General features: G+C 40.4%; 1 protein-coding gene across 3 annotated transcripts in view; it reads left to right on the forward strand.

Moving 5' to 3' along the window:
- Nucleotides 1–19,271, forward strand: part of LOC113409504 (septin-7) — a 129,410-nt gene that overhangs the window by 61,887 nt on the left and 48,252 nt on the right. For all 3 annotated transcript variants that reach the window (XM_026663499.2, XM_026663498.2, XM_026663497.2), the window contains exon 4: nt 17,658–17,764. In XM_026663499.2, coding sequence (XP_026519284.1) covers nt 17,658–17,764 — 107 coding nt within the window. The remainder of the gene's footprint in view (nt 1–17,657; nt 17,765–19,271) is intronic.

Genomic DNA, 19,271 nt, shown 5'->3' on the forward strand with positions numbered 1-19,271 from the left:
ATAATTCTAAAGACTTTTCTCATACTTGCCTTCTGAATAAAAGATGGTCAAACTCTTTCAGTTCATATTAAATTATCATATTAGATGGGGAAGACTTATTAAGTTATCCATCCTCTGAAAGAGCAGAACATAATGTTGTTGTCCTCCTCCTCCTTCTCAACTCAATCTAAGCTAAGAACCATTGGAAAGAATACCGTGTATGTTGCTACAGTAATCAGGCAGTTTCTAAACCCATACGTTCCTGGCAGTTAGTTTAAATTTGTGTATTCTCTTATTGTATCCAGTGATCCACATAACCATACAAAAATTTGACCCAGGCCTCTTATGTAAACAAAACTTGGCTTGACATATAAAAACTTTGTGAGCATATGCTTTGACTTCTCCTGGGTAAGTCAGAAACTCTGCTACTTTGCTGGCTAAATTTGATATTTTGAATATTCATAGAAATGAAGTACAAGGTACACTACATCATAAAGAAATGGAATTTTACTTACAATGACTAGGTTGTTACAATAAGCTATTTAAAATAAGTTTTTTCCATTTTCTACACTGAGCTTAAAACTGCCTGTGTGAGTACTGTATGTTTGTATTTATAGAATGTAGCTGTGACTTGTCTAACTGATTCAGCTAGAGAAACTGTCTCTAACAATTTTGGTTCACCTTTCAGAATAGAATTCCCAGCACAGCTTTTTCTCAGAGCTTATCAGGAGGTAAAACAATGTCATAACATGTCTGCTTTTCAGTATTTTATAAATTCCAGCTGTGCTTACTGTGAATAGTATGTGGAATACAATCAGTTTCTTATTGCATAAATATTTTTCTTGATGCTTGTGTTTGAGCATTAAGAATGTTATCAGTTTAACGCTTATGTATTTTTCAATTTAAGTAGAACTTTTTAGCTGATATGATATGATCCCTGTGGTGGGAGTCCAAGGTTTCAAAGCCTGCCTTCTTCATTGATGTACAGCAACATAATTTTTAGTGGAGAAGAGAGTCTGCCGACTGCCTTGGCTCTGGCTAGTGAGAGCAGCTTCAGGCAGACTGAGGGGAAAGTACTGGCTTGGAAGCCCTACACTGCTGCTGCTGCTGAAACAAAGATGCCGCAGCAGATCAAAGAGAGCAGAAATACAAAGACAAGCAATAGGAGACATGTATAAGGGAATAGGAGCCCCAAACAGTTAATGTGGGCTGGGGAAAAGATGGACAGAGCAAATTTTGGGGAGTTGGTGGGTGAGGATTGTGCAGAAATCCACTCTCCCTTGGTCAAAAAGGGGCATTAAAGCTTTCTAATGAGATGAGTTTTGTTCATGATTTTTGCCTCTGTGATCTATTGGAGACTTAAAGGTCTCCCTATTAACATTAAAAATTCAGGTCCTTTCTACTCTATCTACCTTGAAAGACTCTTCAGATGATTGGAGAACTGTAGGAATATTGCATCAGTGATCATGCAAGTAGACCCCATTAGGGATGAAAAATTATTTTTTTAGCTCTTTAATATGTGGGCTTTTCTAGTTAATACCCATTGAACACAAGTAACTGAAACAGGATAAAAGATGTCTCTAAAGATTCAACTCTCCCTCCTGCCCCCTTTCCATTAGGAACTGAGAGCTCAATCTTCCACTTTGTCACGTGTAGTTATTATAAAACTGTTAGCCTTTTTATACCTGTTTGTACTTACCGTGGAGCCCATGTTAGCATCCTGCTAGCAAGAACAATATTCTAAACAAGCCAAGCTTCTAGTTCAAGTGTAGATGGGACCTTAGAGATAGTTGTCAACTTTTTTCTTAAATGGGAAATTGTACTGTAAGAGCAAAGTTTTGCTGTTTCTGTCTTGTTTTGCATATAGGAAGTAGTCTGTAGCTTGTCGCAAGACCATGTTTGTCAATGTTCAACTCCTTGAAAAGTTAAAAAGAATGTGAGTTCTGGTAAACAGACTTCATAATCTTCCATTTGTAGAGTGACTCTAATTCTTAAAATCCCAAAGTGCCTCACCAATGTAATTAACTGCACACAGTCATTTAGCTATCTGTGGAGTAAAATACTATTTCAATAGTAATGTGCAGCACTACACAGGAAATCAAGATGGTTAGCTACAATAATCTTTTGAAACCAAAGGTGGAATTTTTAACAAGCAGCAGCTCTTTTGGCTCTTAATAAATTAGTAATGCGATTATAGTTTTCGTATGGAAACACTTGCTGCACAATAGTATTTAGGCATGTAGTGTTTATAGGTGTTTTGTTTGCTTTTTCCTTATGCGAAACCAGTAGTACTTCTGCTTTTTTTCCTTTATTGTGGGTTGTGGGTTTTTAATCTTCCCTATTTGTTCCTGTTCATGACATGAAAGATGGCCATTGCAGCACAGTGAGTTCTACTGGGAAATATGGAAAATCCATAATCGAATCTGCAACTTTTCCAAATGTTCACTCATTACAGGCCAATATGGGAACAGAACCCCATGGTATGCAAGACAAATAAATTGGTCCCCACAAGAATAAGCAGTGTATGTGAAATTCATAGTTTTTTAAATCTGACCAGTACAAAATAGATTAGTGACTTGAAGAAAAAGCCAAACGGTGTCCTCGTTTTTACTTGTACAAATTCATTTACTTCAGTATGGTAGCATTTGTATGACTGAGGGCAAATTTGGCATGATGTTACCCTACTTTGGTAAAGCTTCTTGCAGCAGCAAAATAGACACCTTCTCTGTAACTAACATTGCTTTGATTTTTTGTGGTTAGCTTTTGGATGTTTTTTCTTAAACAAAAACTCCAAAGTCTCTCTCCCCATGTATTTTCTGGAAATGCAGTCAGCCCTGTATTTTGACTGGGACTATAGAAGGAATGTCCTACAGGAGCTGAACTTCAGCGCTAATGGTAATGGAAAGATTGGGTTTAAAGGGACACTGAATTTAAATCTTAAATTGACTACTCTTCACAATTTCTGATAGCTCACTCTTTTAAATAGTGATCATTTAGCAAGACTGGTCAATAAGCATGTTAATTACATACTGCTATTTAGGAAAGCTTTTATACATAGAGGCAGGCAATGGTAGTGATAGGGTGTTACACTCTAAAATAAAGGCTGGGGAGGAGATTGTAGCAGTCAGGTGACTGAAGGGAAGAGGAAAGAGCTCCTCTTTCTCTTCCAGTAGTTAAAAGAATTGGGAGTGTAGATGTGGCTAGGTATGTCTCAAATTTATAACACCTAATAGCTGTTTGAAACACAGCACTCCCAAGCAAGGTATTAATGTAGAACTGGTAGAAACTGCAACTCTCCCTAGCAGATTAATGTTTGATGAGAAGCCTATCCCCAATATGAGTGTTGCCCCGTGACCTTGCTAGTGGAAGACTCCTCTTCTACTTAATCTGTCTCTGGCTAATAGGTGTCATTCAGCAGGATTTTAAAAAATGACGAATTTATTTTTTTTATATCTGTAAGTCATTCTTACTTAATTACCTGAACCACATATGAAGCAATTTAGATGCAACTTGTTTAGTTTCAAATAGAGGAACCATTTTCTTTTCTTTCTGTCCAGTAGAAATGTTTTCTAAGGTAACAGAGAAAATCAAGCTTAGAGAGTAACTAAAGTCAATACTATAGGTGCTTATAAAACTCTCAATTCAGAGTCACATGTAAAAGGTAGCTTACGTTGACTTAAAATGTATGTTTAAAGGAGGCCACATAGCATTAGGATTCAGATTTAAGGCGAGTATATTTTTGGAAGGGTTATTCTAGAGACGTCAAAAGGCTTATTGATGTATTTTATAATGTCAATTTAATGTAGCTGAGAGGAAAACATTTTGCTGAAATCTAAATCTTGCCTAAAACCTTTTTCCACAGTATTCCAATTGATTTTTTTATGGGACCATTTAACTTTAGCATAATTGTATACCAAGATAAGTTGTGCTACTCTGTGTGTGTAACAACCAACTTAGAGCACTGTCAATTGTCCGTTCCTGTTTTCCCTGTTGCATGTCTTAGACCAGGCCTACACTAAAGTTAGGTCGATACAGCTTCGTTGCTGGGGGGTGTGTGTGTGAAAAATCCATACCCCTGAGCAATGTAGTTAAATCAACCTAACCCTTGGAGTAGACAGTGCTAGGACGCCACACTTCTTTTTTTGAAGGGATGAGTTTTCATGTCTAAGTCTGTGGAGTGTCTAGCACAAGGCCCAATCCTGATTTGGGCCCTCTAGGCAAGAATGAGAGAAGACCGGGAGCATGCTGAGAAGTTAAAGGAGTGTAAGGACTGATTGGCCAAAGAATGGCATATGCAGGAAAGGATGTTCGATGTAATGCAGAAACAGTAGTGCTTATATCTTAACACCCCAACCGAACTCTGTCCTGCAGCCTCTTGAGACCATAGGATACTGGGAACCCCCTTTCTCTCCCCTAACTGCAAGGGACACACCATTCCTATGCCATTTCACTCCCAAGACAAGAACGGCTACAATCCCATCTGCATGTTTTTGTGCCCCTCATTTTCACAAACCTGTTCATTCTATACTTTGGGTATTTCTTCACCATCTTAGCTTTTAAGTTTGCACTAGTTTGTCAAATATGTTATTTACAACTGCACATGGTTGAAAAATTTCATTGTTACAGCTCTAACACATTCCTAAAAAAACCCCCAAAAAAACTCACCAAGCATGTGCATTATGTTGTATTCATTTAAATTCATTTCTTTTGTTACATTATATTCATTTTCCTTTCCTATGTCTTGCTCTTAGTACAAGCAAAATGCTTTCCTAACTCTGGTTTCCTGGCCCATGGTGCCGCTATTAAATGTCCCTATTTCTGGCTGTCAGTGCTCCAGAATCTCTCCGCCTCCAGTTCCCACCCAGTGCTGAGGTTCTCTCCTTTGCGTTCTGATGTCTTGCAAAACACAGCAAGTGCCAGTAGCAACAGGAAGATCTCTCAGGCCTTGGCTACACTGGAGCTGTACAGCGCTGCAACCTGCTGCGCTCAGGGGTGTGAAAACGCCCCCTTCCGAGCGCAGCGAGTACAGCGCTCTAAAGCGCCAGTGTAATCAGTGCCTGCAGCGCTGCACGCTCGCTCGCAGCGCTGTAAGCTATTCCCCTCGGAGAGGTGAAGTACTTACAGCGCTGCAAGAGAGCTCTCGCAGCGCTGGCGGCGCGACTACACTAGCGCTTCACAGTGCTGCTGCGGCAGCACTGTGAAGTCCTGAGTATAGCCAAGGCCTCAGAAAAGCCTCCAGTCTTGTCAGGAGACAATTTCACTTTTCTTTGTTTTGCAAATATACCTGCCGCAGTCAATCTACAACTACACAAGGTATAGTTAAACAGCTCCCATCTTCTATCCAAGCATCAAGTAAGGTTTAATATGCTAGGGAAGCAGACGGTAACCTGGGCCTTCCAGAATAACAGCTGGAACCACACTATTGTCTATGGTTAGTTCTGTGAACAAAAGTTCCATTTTTTTGTTGCACAAAATGGAATGATCCTGTCACCTTACCAAACCAGCTCACATTAGTTTTAGTGAACCTTATCAACCAGGACTTGCATGACAATGGAGAAATGCTTGTTTCTTTTGGCTAGCTTAGACCTGCAGGGGATGGTGACAAACAATGGCGCCTATGCAATTTGGGAAAAACAAGTGTTAAAAGAAGTCAGTAAGGCCTGGTCTACGCTACGGGGTTAAGTCGAATTTAGCCGCGTTAGGTCGATTAAAAAATGAATACGTCCACACAACCAGCCTAAAGGGCTCTTAAAATCGACTTCTATACTCCTCCCCGGCGAGGGGACTAGTGCTAAAATTTACTTTGCTGGGTTGAATTTGGGGTAGTGCCGACACAAATCGACGGTATTGGCCTCCGGGAGCTATTCCAGAGTGCTCCATTGTGACCGCTGTGGACAGCACTTTGAACTCCGATGCACTAGCCAGGTACACAGGAAAAGCCCTAGGAACTTTTGAATTTCATTTCCTGTTTGGTCAGCGTGGTGAACTCAGCAGCACAGGTGACCATGCAGTTTCCCCAGAATCGTAGAGCGTAGAATGTTTCTACGTTCCCCGTATCATCTCCGTCCCTGAGGTTATCGCAGATTAGAAGGCGAAAAAAACGCACTCACGATGACATGTTTTCCGAGCTCATGCAGTCCTCCTGCATTGATAGGGCACAGCTTAATTCAGTGGCAGAGGCCAGGAAAGAATTAAGTGAGCGCGAAGAGCGGAGGCAGGACGCGATGCTGAGGCTAATGGGGGAGCAAACGGACATGATGAAGCATCTGTTGGAGCTGCAGGAAAGCCAACAAGAGCACAGACACCCGCTGGATCCACTGTATAACTGCCTACCCTGTGCCCCATGTTCCATATCCTCCTCATCCAGACGCCCAAGAATGAGGGGGGAGAGGGGAGGGGAGGGGAGGCTCCGGGCACCCAGCCATTCCACTCCAGAGCATGGCCCAAGCAACAGAAGGCTGTCATTCAAACAGTTTGATTTTTAGTGTGGCTACAATAAGCAATGTGGCCTTGTCCTTCCCTCCTCCCCCACCCCACCCAGGCTACCTTGTCCGTTATCTCATTTTTTTTAATTAATAAAGAAAGAATGCATGGTTTCAAAACAATAGTTACTTTATTTTGAAGGGGGGAGGGTGGTTGGCTTACAGGGAATTAAAATCAACAAAGGGGGCGGAGAAACACACACAATTGACATACCGAAGCCTGGCCAGTCATTAAACTGGTTTTCAAAGCCTCTCTGATGCAACAGCAGCAGTGATGGTGAGATGAGCAGGCTCCATGCTTGCCGTGGTATGCCGTCTGCACGGGTAACCCAGGAAAAAAGGTGCGAAACGGAGGGAGGGGCGACTGATGACATGTACCCAAAACTACCCACGACAATGTTTTTGCCCCATCAGGCATTGGGAGCTTAACCCAGAATTCCAATGGGCGGTGGAGACTGCGGGAACTGTGGGATAGCTACCCACAGTGCACCCCTCCGTAAGTCGATGCTAGCCACAGCAATGAGGATGCACTCCGCCGACTTAATGCGCTTAGTGTGGACATATGCAATCAACTGCATAAAATAGATTTCTAAAAATCGACTTCTATAAAATCGACCTTATTTCGTAGTGTAGACATACCCTAACTGAGTTTGAGGATCTGGGGTAATAGCCCCAAGAGTTGATCTACCAAGACCAAACTAAACAGCTACTGATGGTAGCCATGCAAGGTGGCAAGCTGCAAGGTGGCAGCATCCACATGCTTCTTTGAGGGGGGTGTCTCATGATGGTCCGTGCTGCAGCTCCGGGGTGTGCTCTGCAGCTTTCCAGGAAAGTGGCCTTCCACATCCTGAATTTCTGCAGTTGCTGCTGGTCACCTTGGATTGGCAGCACTCCCTTGAAAATGGTGCTGGCTAAATGTATGTATTTTATTTATATATATATATATATATATATAAAAATAATAATATGGGATATCATCGAAAGGAATCCATGGGATTTTGACCCCCAAGTCCCAGAATTTTCCAGTAGCTTCCTGTAGGTATTCCACAATCCACCACAATAAACAACTCATGCATTGAGCCTAGCACTAGAATATTGTATCTTGAGATACTTGCCCAGAATGCTATGCACTTATTTTGAAAGAGTCCAGTGTTGTGTGAAAGGGGGATCTGGATGCACAGGGGCTTTTTGGGGGATTCTGGGTGCAATGGTAATTGGACTCTGCAGGCGGGTCTAGGTGAAGGTTGATAGGGCTTAGCGGGGGGGAGGTCTGGGTGTGGGGGGGGGAATAGCGCTCGGCGGGGGGGTGATCAGTGGGGTGGGGCTCCAGGTGCAGCTGGTTGGGGCTCGGTGCGGTGATTGGGGGTGGCTCATCAGTGTGGTCCAGGTTCAAGGGGAGTGGGGCTTATCGGGGAGGTTCTGAATGCGGCAGGGGGTGAGGCTCGGTGGGAGGATTTGGGTATGAGGGGGTCTGGATGTATGGGGGTTGGGCAAGTGGGAGGAACAGCTCCCTGCACAGGTATCACTCCCCCTGCAACTGAGAAGTGATAGGCGCAGGAAGCGGGGTGTGTGGGGTTGGCAGAGCTTCCCGCAGCCAGGGAAGAATTCTGGGGGTTGGTCTGACCCAGCCCTGGCTGCTGTACAGGGGAAGAGGAAGTCCCATCCGCCCCAGCATAGCTGGGACTAGCAGCTGAACCTGACACCAACCGAGTCTTTCCCAGTCCCGCTTCCTGCCCCACAGTGATTTATCTCTCTGCCGGCTGCCTTGGGCACCCGAAACATACTGCTGGGGAGGGTCGTATGATCGCTCTTGTGGCTTCCCTTTGCTTCCCTGTCAGAAAGTCATTGTTCTGCGGGGAAGCAAAGAAATCTGCAGGGGACATAAATTATGTGTGTGCGCAGTGGCGCAGAATTCCTCCAGGAGTAGTATATTCAGCATGCTACTGTTAGTGATGATCTTCTCATCTCATTTGACTCTCCATAGAACAGCTTTTCTAAAAGCACAATGCAGAGTAATACATGAGCCATACATATCGGCAGAATCAATCCTGTATCTTTATCAGTTTTTCACGAATAACCTCAAGGACATAGTATTCATGGAGCACTGTATTGCTTCAGATTTTCACAGAAGTCAGGCAGCAGTAGTGTTTAGTGGATAATACAGACCTTCATCTGTGACTTATAATTTCATTTAATTTACAAATTGTAAATTCAAATACAGCTATCTTGAATCTTTCTGCATTCTTTAGGAATGACTGTACAGGAAAGACTGTGTAAAGTTGTTGTAAATTCTAGTGGTTTTTTTATATTTTTACATCCCTGTAACCAGGAAACCTAGGAAGGGTGCCCTAGAATTGAAGAAGACTTCATGACCACATCTCTTGTCACTTTTGTTCTGTCTAATTCACTCTGTGCAGGCAATTAAAGTGTCTGCATTCAATACTACCATTCACACAGGGAAAAGGAAGTTTGAACTCTGCTGCTTACTCTTTTTAGGTTCCTAATTCCTTCAGCTCAGGCAGCAGTTGTCCCAAATCAAATGAGCTCTGAAGCCTCTGGGCAGGGCCTGTCCTTCTGTATTTTACCCTTTTTTGTCTTGATTTCCTCTTTTTCCATTTGGCCCATTCCCTTCTCTTTTCCAGCTCCCATAAATAAGCTTTTATTGAATTTATCCTTGCAGCGTTACTGCTGGTGAAAAGCTAAGAGTAAGATCGTAGGGACAGTGCTTACTATGGGATTTTTCTATATAGATAATCACTACCCTAGCGTTCTGCATTATCCCATATCCAGTTTAAAACCTAAGATGCTTCATAGGTAAGTTTTGGGTTTCTTTTAGTTTTTTCATGCTTACAGGTTAGCATTGACACCTTTTTTTTGTGCACTTGACAAATAGTGTACATGTGCCTTTGAAACAAGGCACTTGAGCAAGAGTAGAGTAAAGTAAAGAGAAATCATCCAAGACTTCAGTTTCCCTTCTTCTTTGGAAGACTGAAGCTTCTGTATGCAAAAGCCTTGTCTGGCTCGCCTCAGCTGTTACATAAAATACTCTATTCCAGCATAAGATTACATCTGCAAAACTTCAGACAGATTGGTTAGTTTGGCAAAGGTATATGTCAAAATAGGTCTGTGGAAGTCCTGTTTCAGTCTTTAATATGGAGAGAGCAATATGTGTTTTTAAAACGCTGTTCTAATGGCTGCTAAAGAGATGTCGCTAACCAACCCTCACCGCTTCATGGATTCTCTGAATTATTTAAATGGTATTTATGGTTACAGTGACTTCCAAGTGTCTAACAGCAGCCTTGCTTTGAATTTGAAGGTAAGTTTTGTGCTCTTGAAGAGGTTGATAGAACTGTTCAGTGTGCACTGAATGTCAGAACCTTGATGTTGGCAATGTGACTGCCCAGAGGCAAAAGCAAAGTTCATCTGCCATAGGCTTCCCTGCTGTTGTGTTGTACCAGAAAGTTGTTCATGGCTCCAGCCAATGTGATTTCTCTGAAACTGTTAATTTAAGAACAAAGATCACTAAATGGAGGTTTAGATTGTTCTTGGTTTTTTTATGTATTTGTATAGAATGTTAATCTAAAATGCTGCAAGACTTTTTACAAGGCCATGTGTTCTGTAAGGAACTATAGACCTATATTTATGGGAGAAACTCTAAAATGTGGCACTGCGTGATCCTTTGTCGTTTGTAGCCACATTATTTAAGTCCAAATTATCTTAATCAAATATACCAGTACAGTGACATTAACGTATGTATTCATGTATCTTTTAAAATGTATTTGTGAACACGAATGAATCTCGGTGGAGAGGTTCGAGAATAAGTCTTGGAATGGAAAGGGTCTTGCAGTCTTACCCTGATGTCCCCTATAGTGGCTTGGTTTACTTACCATAGCATCATTTACCACCTGTGTGAAGTGGCTTGTTCTAGCCTATCTTTCAGTACCTTTTCAGTCTCTTCTGCTTCTCATCCGCTTTGGAACCTACACCAAAAAATTAATATAGCATCTCCTACTGAACTTTTACCTATGCATGCAGCTTCATTCTTGTGCAAAACTATCTGCTGTGTGCTGCAGCTGCGTCAGAGCCATTATTCAGGACATCAGGCATTTCCATACAGCTGCAGGCACTGTGTGCATACATGTACAGTGAGTTGTGTAAGGATGAAAAGACATGAAATACATTATTTTTTATACTGTCTGACAGTGTGATATAATTATTTTTTCCTGTGGCTTATAAGTGCCAGTTTTATATTGATGGGGAATCTCTCATGTAAAAACATTGTCTAATGGAAAAATCATCCAAAAAAAACCCCCTGAGAAAATATAGTGACACCTGCCAAAAACAGAATACATACATCTGATTTTAAATAAGCGTTAGCGGAAAGCATATTCGGTGGATTTATATTGCTTTGTAATAGCACCAAATACACACCATACCGAAACTATTAAATGCACTAAGCAAAATTATCTGCTTTACAGGATTGAGAAAAGAGATTTATGAAAGTGAGCTGCTCCTACCATCCCTATAATTTTAAAGCATTTTACGGGGGGAAAATCTAACTAAAATTCAAATAGGCCTAAATACAGTTCTCTGCTCAAAATGTAGTGGTGTGCTAGGATAAAATTGCACATATTGTGGAAAATGAGTATAACTTTGCTCTGTAGCATTCATAATCAACTTTTATCTCCAGTGGGTTAGCATTACAAAATGTTGGCCACTGTGAAATAAAAGCTAATAAGTTAAATGTTAAATACTGCAATGAGCAGGAGGAATTTAAATGTTTGTGAACCTGTATTTCATATCATTCTAGATTGGATAGCGTGGTTCAAATTAGTTACTATTTTTAGTGGGACTAATTTATACCCTTTAAAAAAACAAAAAAAAACAAATCCTAATTTATTTTATGTTTTGATTATAGAAGCTTAGATGCCAATGCTTGCAAAAACAAAACACCCTTTTCATGGGGACGAGTAGCTCCTAGCCAATCTTCTAGTACTATTTGGAACTGGAAAAGCAATTTTAATGTCATTCATATATTAGAATTTTAAGACCAGATTCCCAACTGTGGAGCAGGTAATGGCATATAAAATCAGTGTAGCATATAGTCAATGAATTAAACTGGTTACCTGATAGATCTCAAAACATAACTGTTAGTGGAGAATCATTAAATTAATTTCTAGTGGGATTTGCAGGATTCAGTTCTTTGACCCAACACTATTTAATACTAGTGATCTGGTTAAAAAAATGTATATTTGCTAATAGTTTGCAGAAGACACATTGGAGTGGGGTTAATGATACATCACTTAGTGATCTGGTTCACTTTATAAGGTGGATGCAATCAAATGTGTTTTAATATGGTCAAATGCAAGGTCTTGTATCTGAGCATAAAGAATGTAGGCCATGCTTACAGGACAGGGAAACTATAGAAAGCAGTGACTCTCATGAAGGGTTTAGGAGTGATGGGGAATAGCCAACTAAAAGTATGTTTCCTGAAGATATAGCAGGAGAGATCTCTAATATAGTAGACTAAGGCAAAACAAAAATCCAAAGGTTGGAAGTTGAAGCTGACATTCAAATATGAATTTATATACACACACAACAACGTAGTCATTGGAACTACTTACCAGTGGATGTGATGTAGTTTCACTTTTTACTACACTTTCATGTTCTTGGATCCTTTGTTTTCTATTTAAAAAAACAAATCAACTTTGCTTCCCTTTCACGGATGGACTTCCCAATGAGCAGTATTGAAGAAGGCAAGAGGTGTTGAGTGGTGAGCAGGAGAATATACATTATGGGTGGGCTAGTTGGTAGCTTGCAGACTAAACATGCTTCTAACTCATGTATTGATTCTCTTTAATTGCTGGGGAAGCAGGGTGGTCTGCTGTACTTTTTCTCATCCCAGAGAGGGACTGATGATGTAATCAGAATCTGCAAATGAAAAGGGTGGTACAAGGAAGTAAGCAGTCAGAAATACAGTTGTCAGTGATTCCAAGCCTGTGACAAAGTTGTCAGATGTTAATGGTCTTATTTTGTCATGTATTCTTGTAATCCCTTCCTGATCCATTCTGCTTTGTGACCAGGGCTAGCTAACTCTCATTCATGCCTTTCCCTGGCTCCTCTCTCTACCCAAGTCTACCATCTAGTGAAGAACAAAGGTATATAGAAAAACTGGGTGGTGCACAAATGATGTCAACCTACTTATTTTTCTAGCAGCTTCAACTCAAGCAACCTTTTCCTTAGCCCCACTACAGTAATGGAAAGACCAGACCTGCAGGGGCCTAAAGCTTTAGTATCTGAGGAGCGGAAGTTCAGAGAACGTTACCTTATATAGGATGAGCTTGTAGTATCCCATCAGATCCCTTAAAACTTCAGAATCTTATTTCCACATGTTCAGTCTCGATGTTGACCTGGCAAGCCAAGGCAAATAGTTTAGCAAAGATTTCTGTGTTTTATGTTCCCATTTAAAAAAAGCTGAGGCATTTAGAACAGCAGTACATTTTGACTAACCTTAAAAAAATATATATCATTGACTCTGAAGGGAGCCCAGAATATAACATACCAACATCTTTCTGCAACCCATGCAATCGCTGATATTTGTTAAAGAACAAAGTGTTTTGAGATTCTTCCAGTGACCTGAAGGTGTAACATTCATAGTACCATATATACTCGTTCATTAGTCCGTTCATTTATAAGCCAACCCCCCCCGCCCCAATGTATAGGTAATAGCAAAAACTGTATGACCCTTTCATAAGCCGACCCTATATTTCAGGGGTTGGAAAACGTTGGCTCCCGGCCCATCAGGGTGTGCCGCTGGCGGGTCGGGGCGTTTTGTTTACCTGGAGCCCCTCAGCTCCCTGTGGCTGCAGTTCAGCAAACTGCGGCCACAGGGAGCTGAGGGGCTCCATGCCTGCAGATGCTCCAGGTAAACAAAACTACAATGTAGTAGATCAGGGATCGGCAACCTTTGGCCCCCGACCCGCCAGGGAAGCGGCGCGGGCTGAGGGATGTGCTGGCCACCGCTTCCTGCTGCCCCCATTGGCCTGGAGCAGCGAACCGCAGCCAGTGGGAGCCACGATCAGCCGAACTTGCAGACGCGGCAGGTAAACAAACCAGCCTGGCCCTCCAGGGTGCTTACCCTGGCGGGCCGCGGGCCAAAGATTGCCAATCCCTGTATTAGATATTCAATTCAATGATTCCATAGAGTTTTAAAATCATCACATTGTGGTATAGACCCATTTATAAGCCGACCCTCTCTCTTTGATGTGTCACTTTTTTACCAAAAATATTCAGCTTATGAACGAGTATATACGGTAGTTGTCATACATCAGAAAATGAGGCAGTGTTCTTGTGTAGAGAGAAGCCAAAAGGTAGAACAGGACTCCTCAACTTTCCTTGTAGACATGGTTGTATCTTACACAATGAGCAACATTCTGACTTCAGCTCAAATTTTGATCACAGCTTCAGATTCGGTGATCAGAGCCCACCTGTTCGTTGCAAAAGGGTACAAGTATGTGTCTATTAGAAAATAATTATTTGCAAGCACAGTAATTACCAGAACAGTGCTGTATGCACAACAAACTTGACCAACTCTCCCCCCTCCCCCCCCAAAAAAACAAAAAAACCTATCTCATCACTATCTTCAATGCTTTAGCCTATCATTAAGACTTGCTTTGCCTGCCAGACTTCAACTGTTATGGATAGTTTACAAACTTCACTGCAGTGTTAGCTCTAAGTAGAACTTGAGTGTTGCCCCTAACCCAACTCCCGTCTCCACACACAGATCTATAGCTCAAATTAAGTGGTGCTTTAATAGAACTTGAGCTAGTTGATCCGTCAGGAGCTGTGGGTTAAAGCTCAAGTTACAGCTCCTCAGATGCTGGGTAGCACAACTGTAGGTTCAGTGTGGCTGATCTGTAATTTGTGTGGCTTGTCTACGTGGTGGGATAATGTGATCAATACGGGTTGTGATTTCTAAAGGACACTAAAGTGTTGGACATTAATTGGTCTGTATAGATCCTGCTGGTGCACACTAACAGTTCCCTAGTGTGCTCTTAACTCAGTGCTATTTCAAATAGTAGTACTTTAATGCACACTAGGGAACCTGTAGTGCACACCAATAGGGTCTATAGCAGGGATAATCAATTATTTGTTGTCAAGGTCCAGAGTCCTGAGAAAATTAAAAAAAACAAAAAAACAGTGATAATTAAATAAAAAAATGTCAGAGTTCATTCAAAATTGGCAGTCTGGATTTGGCCCACGGTCTGCCTGTTGACTACCCCGGGTCTATACGGATCAACTAATGCACAACATTGCTGCTCTGTGAAGGCAAGCACTCACTCAAGTTAGTTTTAGATACTGAGCTCTGCAGGGCTGGATTAAGGCATAAAATAACTAAACTACAGCTTAGGGCCTCGCAATATGAGGGGCCTCTAAAAAAGAAAAAACTGACTCCATTTCAAATTTTATCAAAATCGGTTGATAAAAATAAAGGAAATATGGGAAAAAAGATTCTCTCTAAATAGAGACATTTTCGTTCAGATATGACAAATATACACATCTGGCTACACAAATACCCTTACCCTATCTGTACCCTTCATTAATTGTTCATTATTGATAGGCAGGAGACCAGGGCTGAGGGAAAAAAGATAATTGCAGTTGTAAAATTAGTATTTCTACAAGTAAGTCTGCTATCAGTCTTCTAAGGCAGTGTTTTGTTGGCCAGTTCCTACTGGTAAAATTCTGACCGTGCCTTCGTAACTTATTTAAATAAATAAAATGTCACTGCTGATAACATCGGGGAAAATGTGAGGTTGGAGACAGCAGTGTCATGAAGCAATCCTGCCAAGCTCATACTCGTATGGAACTCGTCCTAGGAGTGATATCATGTATAGCATCCCCGTTGGCCGGTAATGGCCAGAAGGCAGCCATCTTTTGTTTATGGGCCAGCATGCTAAGTCGTATAGTGCCTTCACTCCTGATTTTCTTCGTTTTCTTAAGTGTTAGTGGGTTCTTTCTTTCTTTTGATCTGTACATATGTGCAATTGAGTATTTTAGTGTGCATTCCGCTTTCTGCTTCATGCACTATCCAGGCTTCACATGATTGAGTTTGCAAGTGATCAGCTTATGGGCTTGGGTCGAGTGGATCTTGATGAGGATAAATTTGTGTTGGCTTCCCTCTATCAGTTTTGGGAACCTTCCCAGTAAATGTCGGAGAGTGCTGACAAAAAGAAATAGAGGGTTTTGAGAGAAGGGAAGGAAGATACACATATATATCAAAATATTCTGAGTACTTGGTGAGCAAGTTATTTCAAACTATGTGCACATATGATTTATAGGCTATTTAAAGCCTATAATAGTCATTATATTTGCTTTAATATAGGCTAGTTTTTCTCATTTTCTCAATGCCTGTCTAGAGATTACCAGTCTTTTTGTCTGGTAAATTCTCTCTCTCTCTCTCTCTTTCGTGCATATAGCTTGTTGTCACTCTGTGTGTCCGAGGTGTTTACTCGATATAAATTAGTGGTCCTGGGGGAGACAGGATAGAGAAGCAAATGCGAAGAGAGATGTCTGCCTAGAAAATTCTGCAAGAAAAGCTACCTGCCCTGAGCATTCTGTGCATCGAAATGACACACTCCGTAGCTTATCATTTGAGGATCTCATCAGTGACTTTGCTTTCCAAAAATCACAAAAGAAAGTGTTTTAAATTTCAGTGTTAAAATTAATGTGATGTGCAAACAGACATACTGCAGGTTGTACTGCTTCCTTAAGTAAGCTGATCTGTGTAACTGTAACTGCTTTTGTGTTGTAGATCTAAAGTTTTCATATCTACTAATTAAGAAATCATAGATGAAAATGTTAATTTGAAACTATTTTATAATGCAAACAGGCATGTTGCAAAACGTGTTTTATTTAGATTATTCTTCTAGTCAATTACAACTTTGCCTTTGTATATATGCAAATGTAAATCTTTCGTGTTCATATATTCAATGTCCTTTTTTGTGAAAATAATAAATTATTTTTTTTATGGTATGGGGCCTCTTACACTTGACATAGCTTAAGGCCTCAGAATGTCATTATCTGGCCCTGGAGCTCTGGCTACTCCACTCACCCTAGCCTAACTTGCTGTGGAGACAAGCCCTTCGCTGCAGTTCATAATAGTAATAAGCAATAACGTGAGCTTTTGTTTTGACAATTTTCATATTCATTTACTTGCAGAATTACTTCTAGGATTTTTTGCCAAGAATCTTTTACTCTGAAATGTTTCTAGGATGGCTTTGTAAATCAACCAGCAGTTACTGAAAAGAGAGCAGTGCAGCTGGTTACTCCTCCCTTAGAGAAATTGTCATCAGTGGTTTGAATCCAGTCTTTATTGGCTTAAGAGCAAATTTCTCTGTCATTGCCTTTGCTTCAGTCCCCCCCTTGAGTAGCACGGTGTACCAAGACTTGAAGCAAGCCGCAAATCTGACTAACACACACTTTTTTTTCTGTTCACATATCAGTGAATGAATGTTGTAATAGTTCTTAAGTGGTCGGTTTTAAATTTTTTGCTGTTGTAAAGACAAGGACTTAATTTATAAACTGTTTTAGTGGTTGATGTACCTCATACCCTGCTTCTGTGGATCTGTAAATAGGCAGAATTTTTATGGGGGTTTGTAACCTTCATTTGAATTGGCAATTACTTCTACAAATAGGTTAGCAGTGCCTGCTTTATTGTCACTTATGAGCAAATTGCAAAAATAATTCCCATGCAAACCATGTACATTTGGAACTGCATTCTAATTACTTAGAATCACAAGAGCTACACCAAAGTAACAATCTTTTGTTATAATAAAACCATTGCATAAAATTTTAAATAAGGTAGTTCCGCTGGTACACTATACTTCCAGTTCCAAATAGGTAGCCTGCTTAGAACTTCACATAGCAATGTCTTGTGTGTGTATTTTATGACGGGGGCAGAGAGGGGGGAGGAAAAGTAGCAAAGTGCATTCAGCACTTACGACTGTTCTGGGATGCAATGTGAAAAGTAGATGCTTGTAAACTTAGCAGTGAAAGTCTCATTTTGCAATGTAAAATAGCCATGGTCTGTTTCCTCTGAGCATATGATTGAAGCTAGGAAAGATTGAGATTATAAAAAGTGCGTACTATGTGTGGTGATTCTAATTGTATGGACTAATACTTTCCCCTTTCTTCTAGGTGAATCTGGATTGGGAAAATCAACATTAATCAACTCGTTATTCTTAACAGACTTGTATTCCCCGGACTATCCAGGTCCTTCACATAGAATTAAAAAGACTGTACAGGTATGTGTGTAGCTTGTTTTTTGTCTTGTAATTTGCAAACTGACAATAGTTTAAGATAGTGTTTTGAAGTTAGTGTCCCAAAGAAAAACCTGGCTTGTACTGTAAGCTTGTTCATATTTCTATCTATATTTTTTCTTTATAATAAATCAATAACTTGCATGTATAAATAAGCTATTTTTCTATTGTGTGGTTGCCACCATTGCCAGTGATGTGATCAAATCCCTCAGCTATCTGACAGGTGGCCACAAATCTCACTGTAGGTCCCTGATCCTTCAGTCATTCCAGTTGTTCCTGTTCAGAGGCAGGCAACTCTCTGTAGAAGTGAAGCTATTGCTTTGTAAATGCATGGCTTTTTCAATATAGATTCAATAAACGCGTTAGGTTCATGGTTTTTATTACTCTCCAAAGTTTAATGTCCTAAATGCCTTTCCTGTTTTCCAGTTGCCTTTTGAAAAAGAAGCCCTGTCTATCTTCTGACCTCTCCCCATTCCAGATTCCAAACCATCCAGCCCAGTCCTTTTCTCCTCTTTGTGCCACCCAAGTGCAGTTGTCTTGTTAAGATGATAATCTCGGACAAACTGAAATTGCAGTCATTCTTACAGAGGAACATAGCCTCTTGAATAGCTTTGTATCTTATCATTACACCAAAATGTTACAATGCTGTAGAATTTAGTGTTGATGAAATGTGGGAGCTGGGGTGAGACACTTGTTGCAGAATTCAGGTTCAGTGTACAAAACATGATAGGCATACATGTTAAAAATCGAGACACCTTTTTAACCATAACGAAAAGACTTTGCATTGTTGTGGAAAAAGTTAAATATATGCCAAAAGGTCTAACTGACCAAGGCAGGATATTCAGAGCTTTATTGAGGGGAACTGAACACTTCCTCAAATGCATTGCACTAAATTAAGTTATACAGTGCAGTTCTTCAATTTATATCCTTTCTCGTAATAGTTTTGGCCATATAAATTGTGTAGGGTTTCATATTGTTTTATTTACAGGCTTGTCATGTTGTAGTAGAATCCCAGATAACTAAGTGCAGTTAGCAAATTTAAAAACTGGAAAGTTATATTCAGGCAGAGGAAACTTTACCAGTAGGTAATTACATTTAAATATTTCAGACCAAAGATGATGATGATCAAAAATTCCTAATTTTTTGTATGCTATTTTCTTTGTATTATATTGCCAGTGATTAATCATGCTTTAAAGTGATACCATAATTTAAATAACATTTGTCTTTGAATTTTATCTACTCTTAAAAATAACATTTAGGTTTACTAGATCTGAAAGACTAATGCAAGGCAAATGTCATCTAGTGTGTTTACACCAATAATCAAATCCTAATGATGTAACATGAATTTAAATTATGTAATGTGTGCAATATAAGAGTATGCTTAAAACCATGGTTGGCTAATAGTAGTAATCTTGAAAAGAAGCAGGATGATGTATTCATATCTTATAGTGATAATTCAAAACTTTCTATTCCCTCAATAACTAGGGAGGAT

Source organism: Terrapene carolina, unplaced genomic scaffold, assembly GCF_002925995.2.
Source record: "Terrapene carolina triunguis isolate 2854851 unplaced genomic scaffold, T_m_triunguis-2.0 Scaffold33723, whole genome shotgun sequence".
Taxonomy (NCBI): Eukaryota; Metazoa; Chordata; order Testudines; family Emydidae; genus Terrapene; species Terrapene triunguis.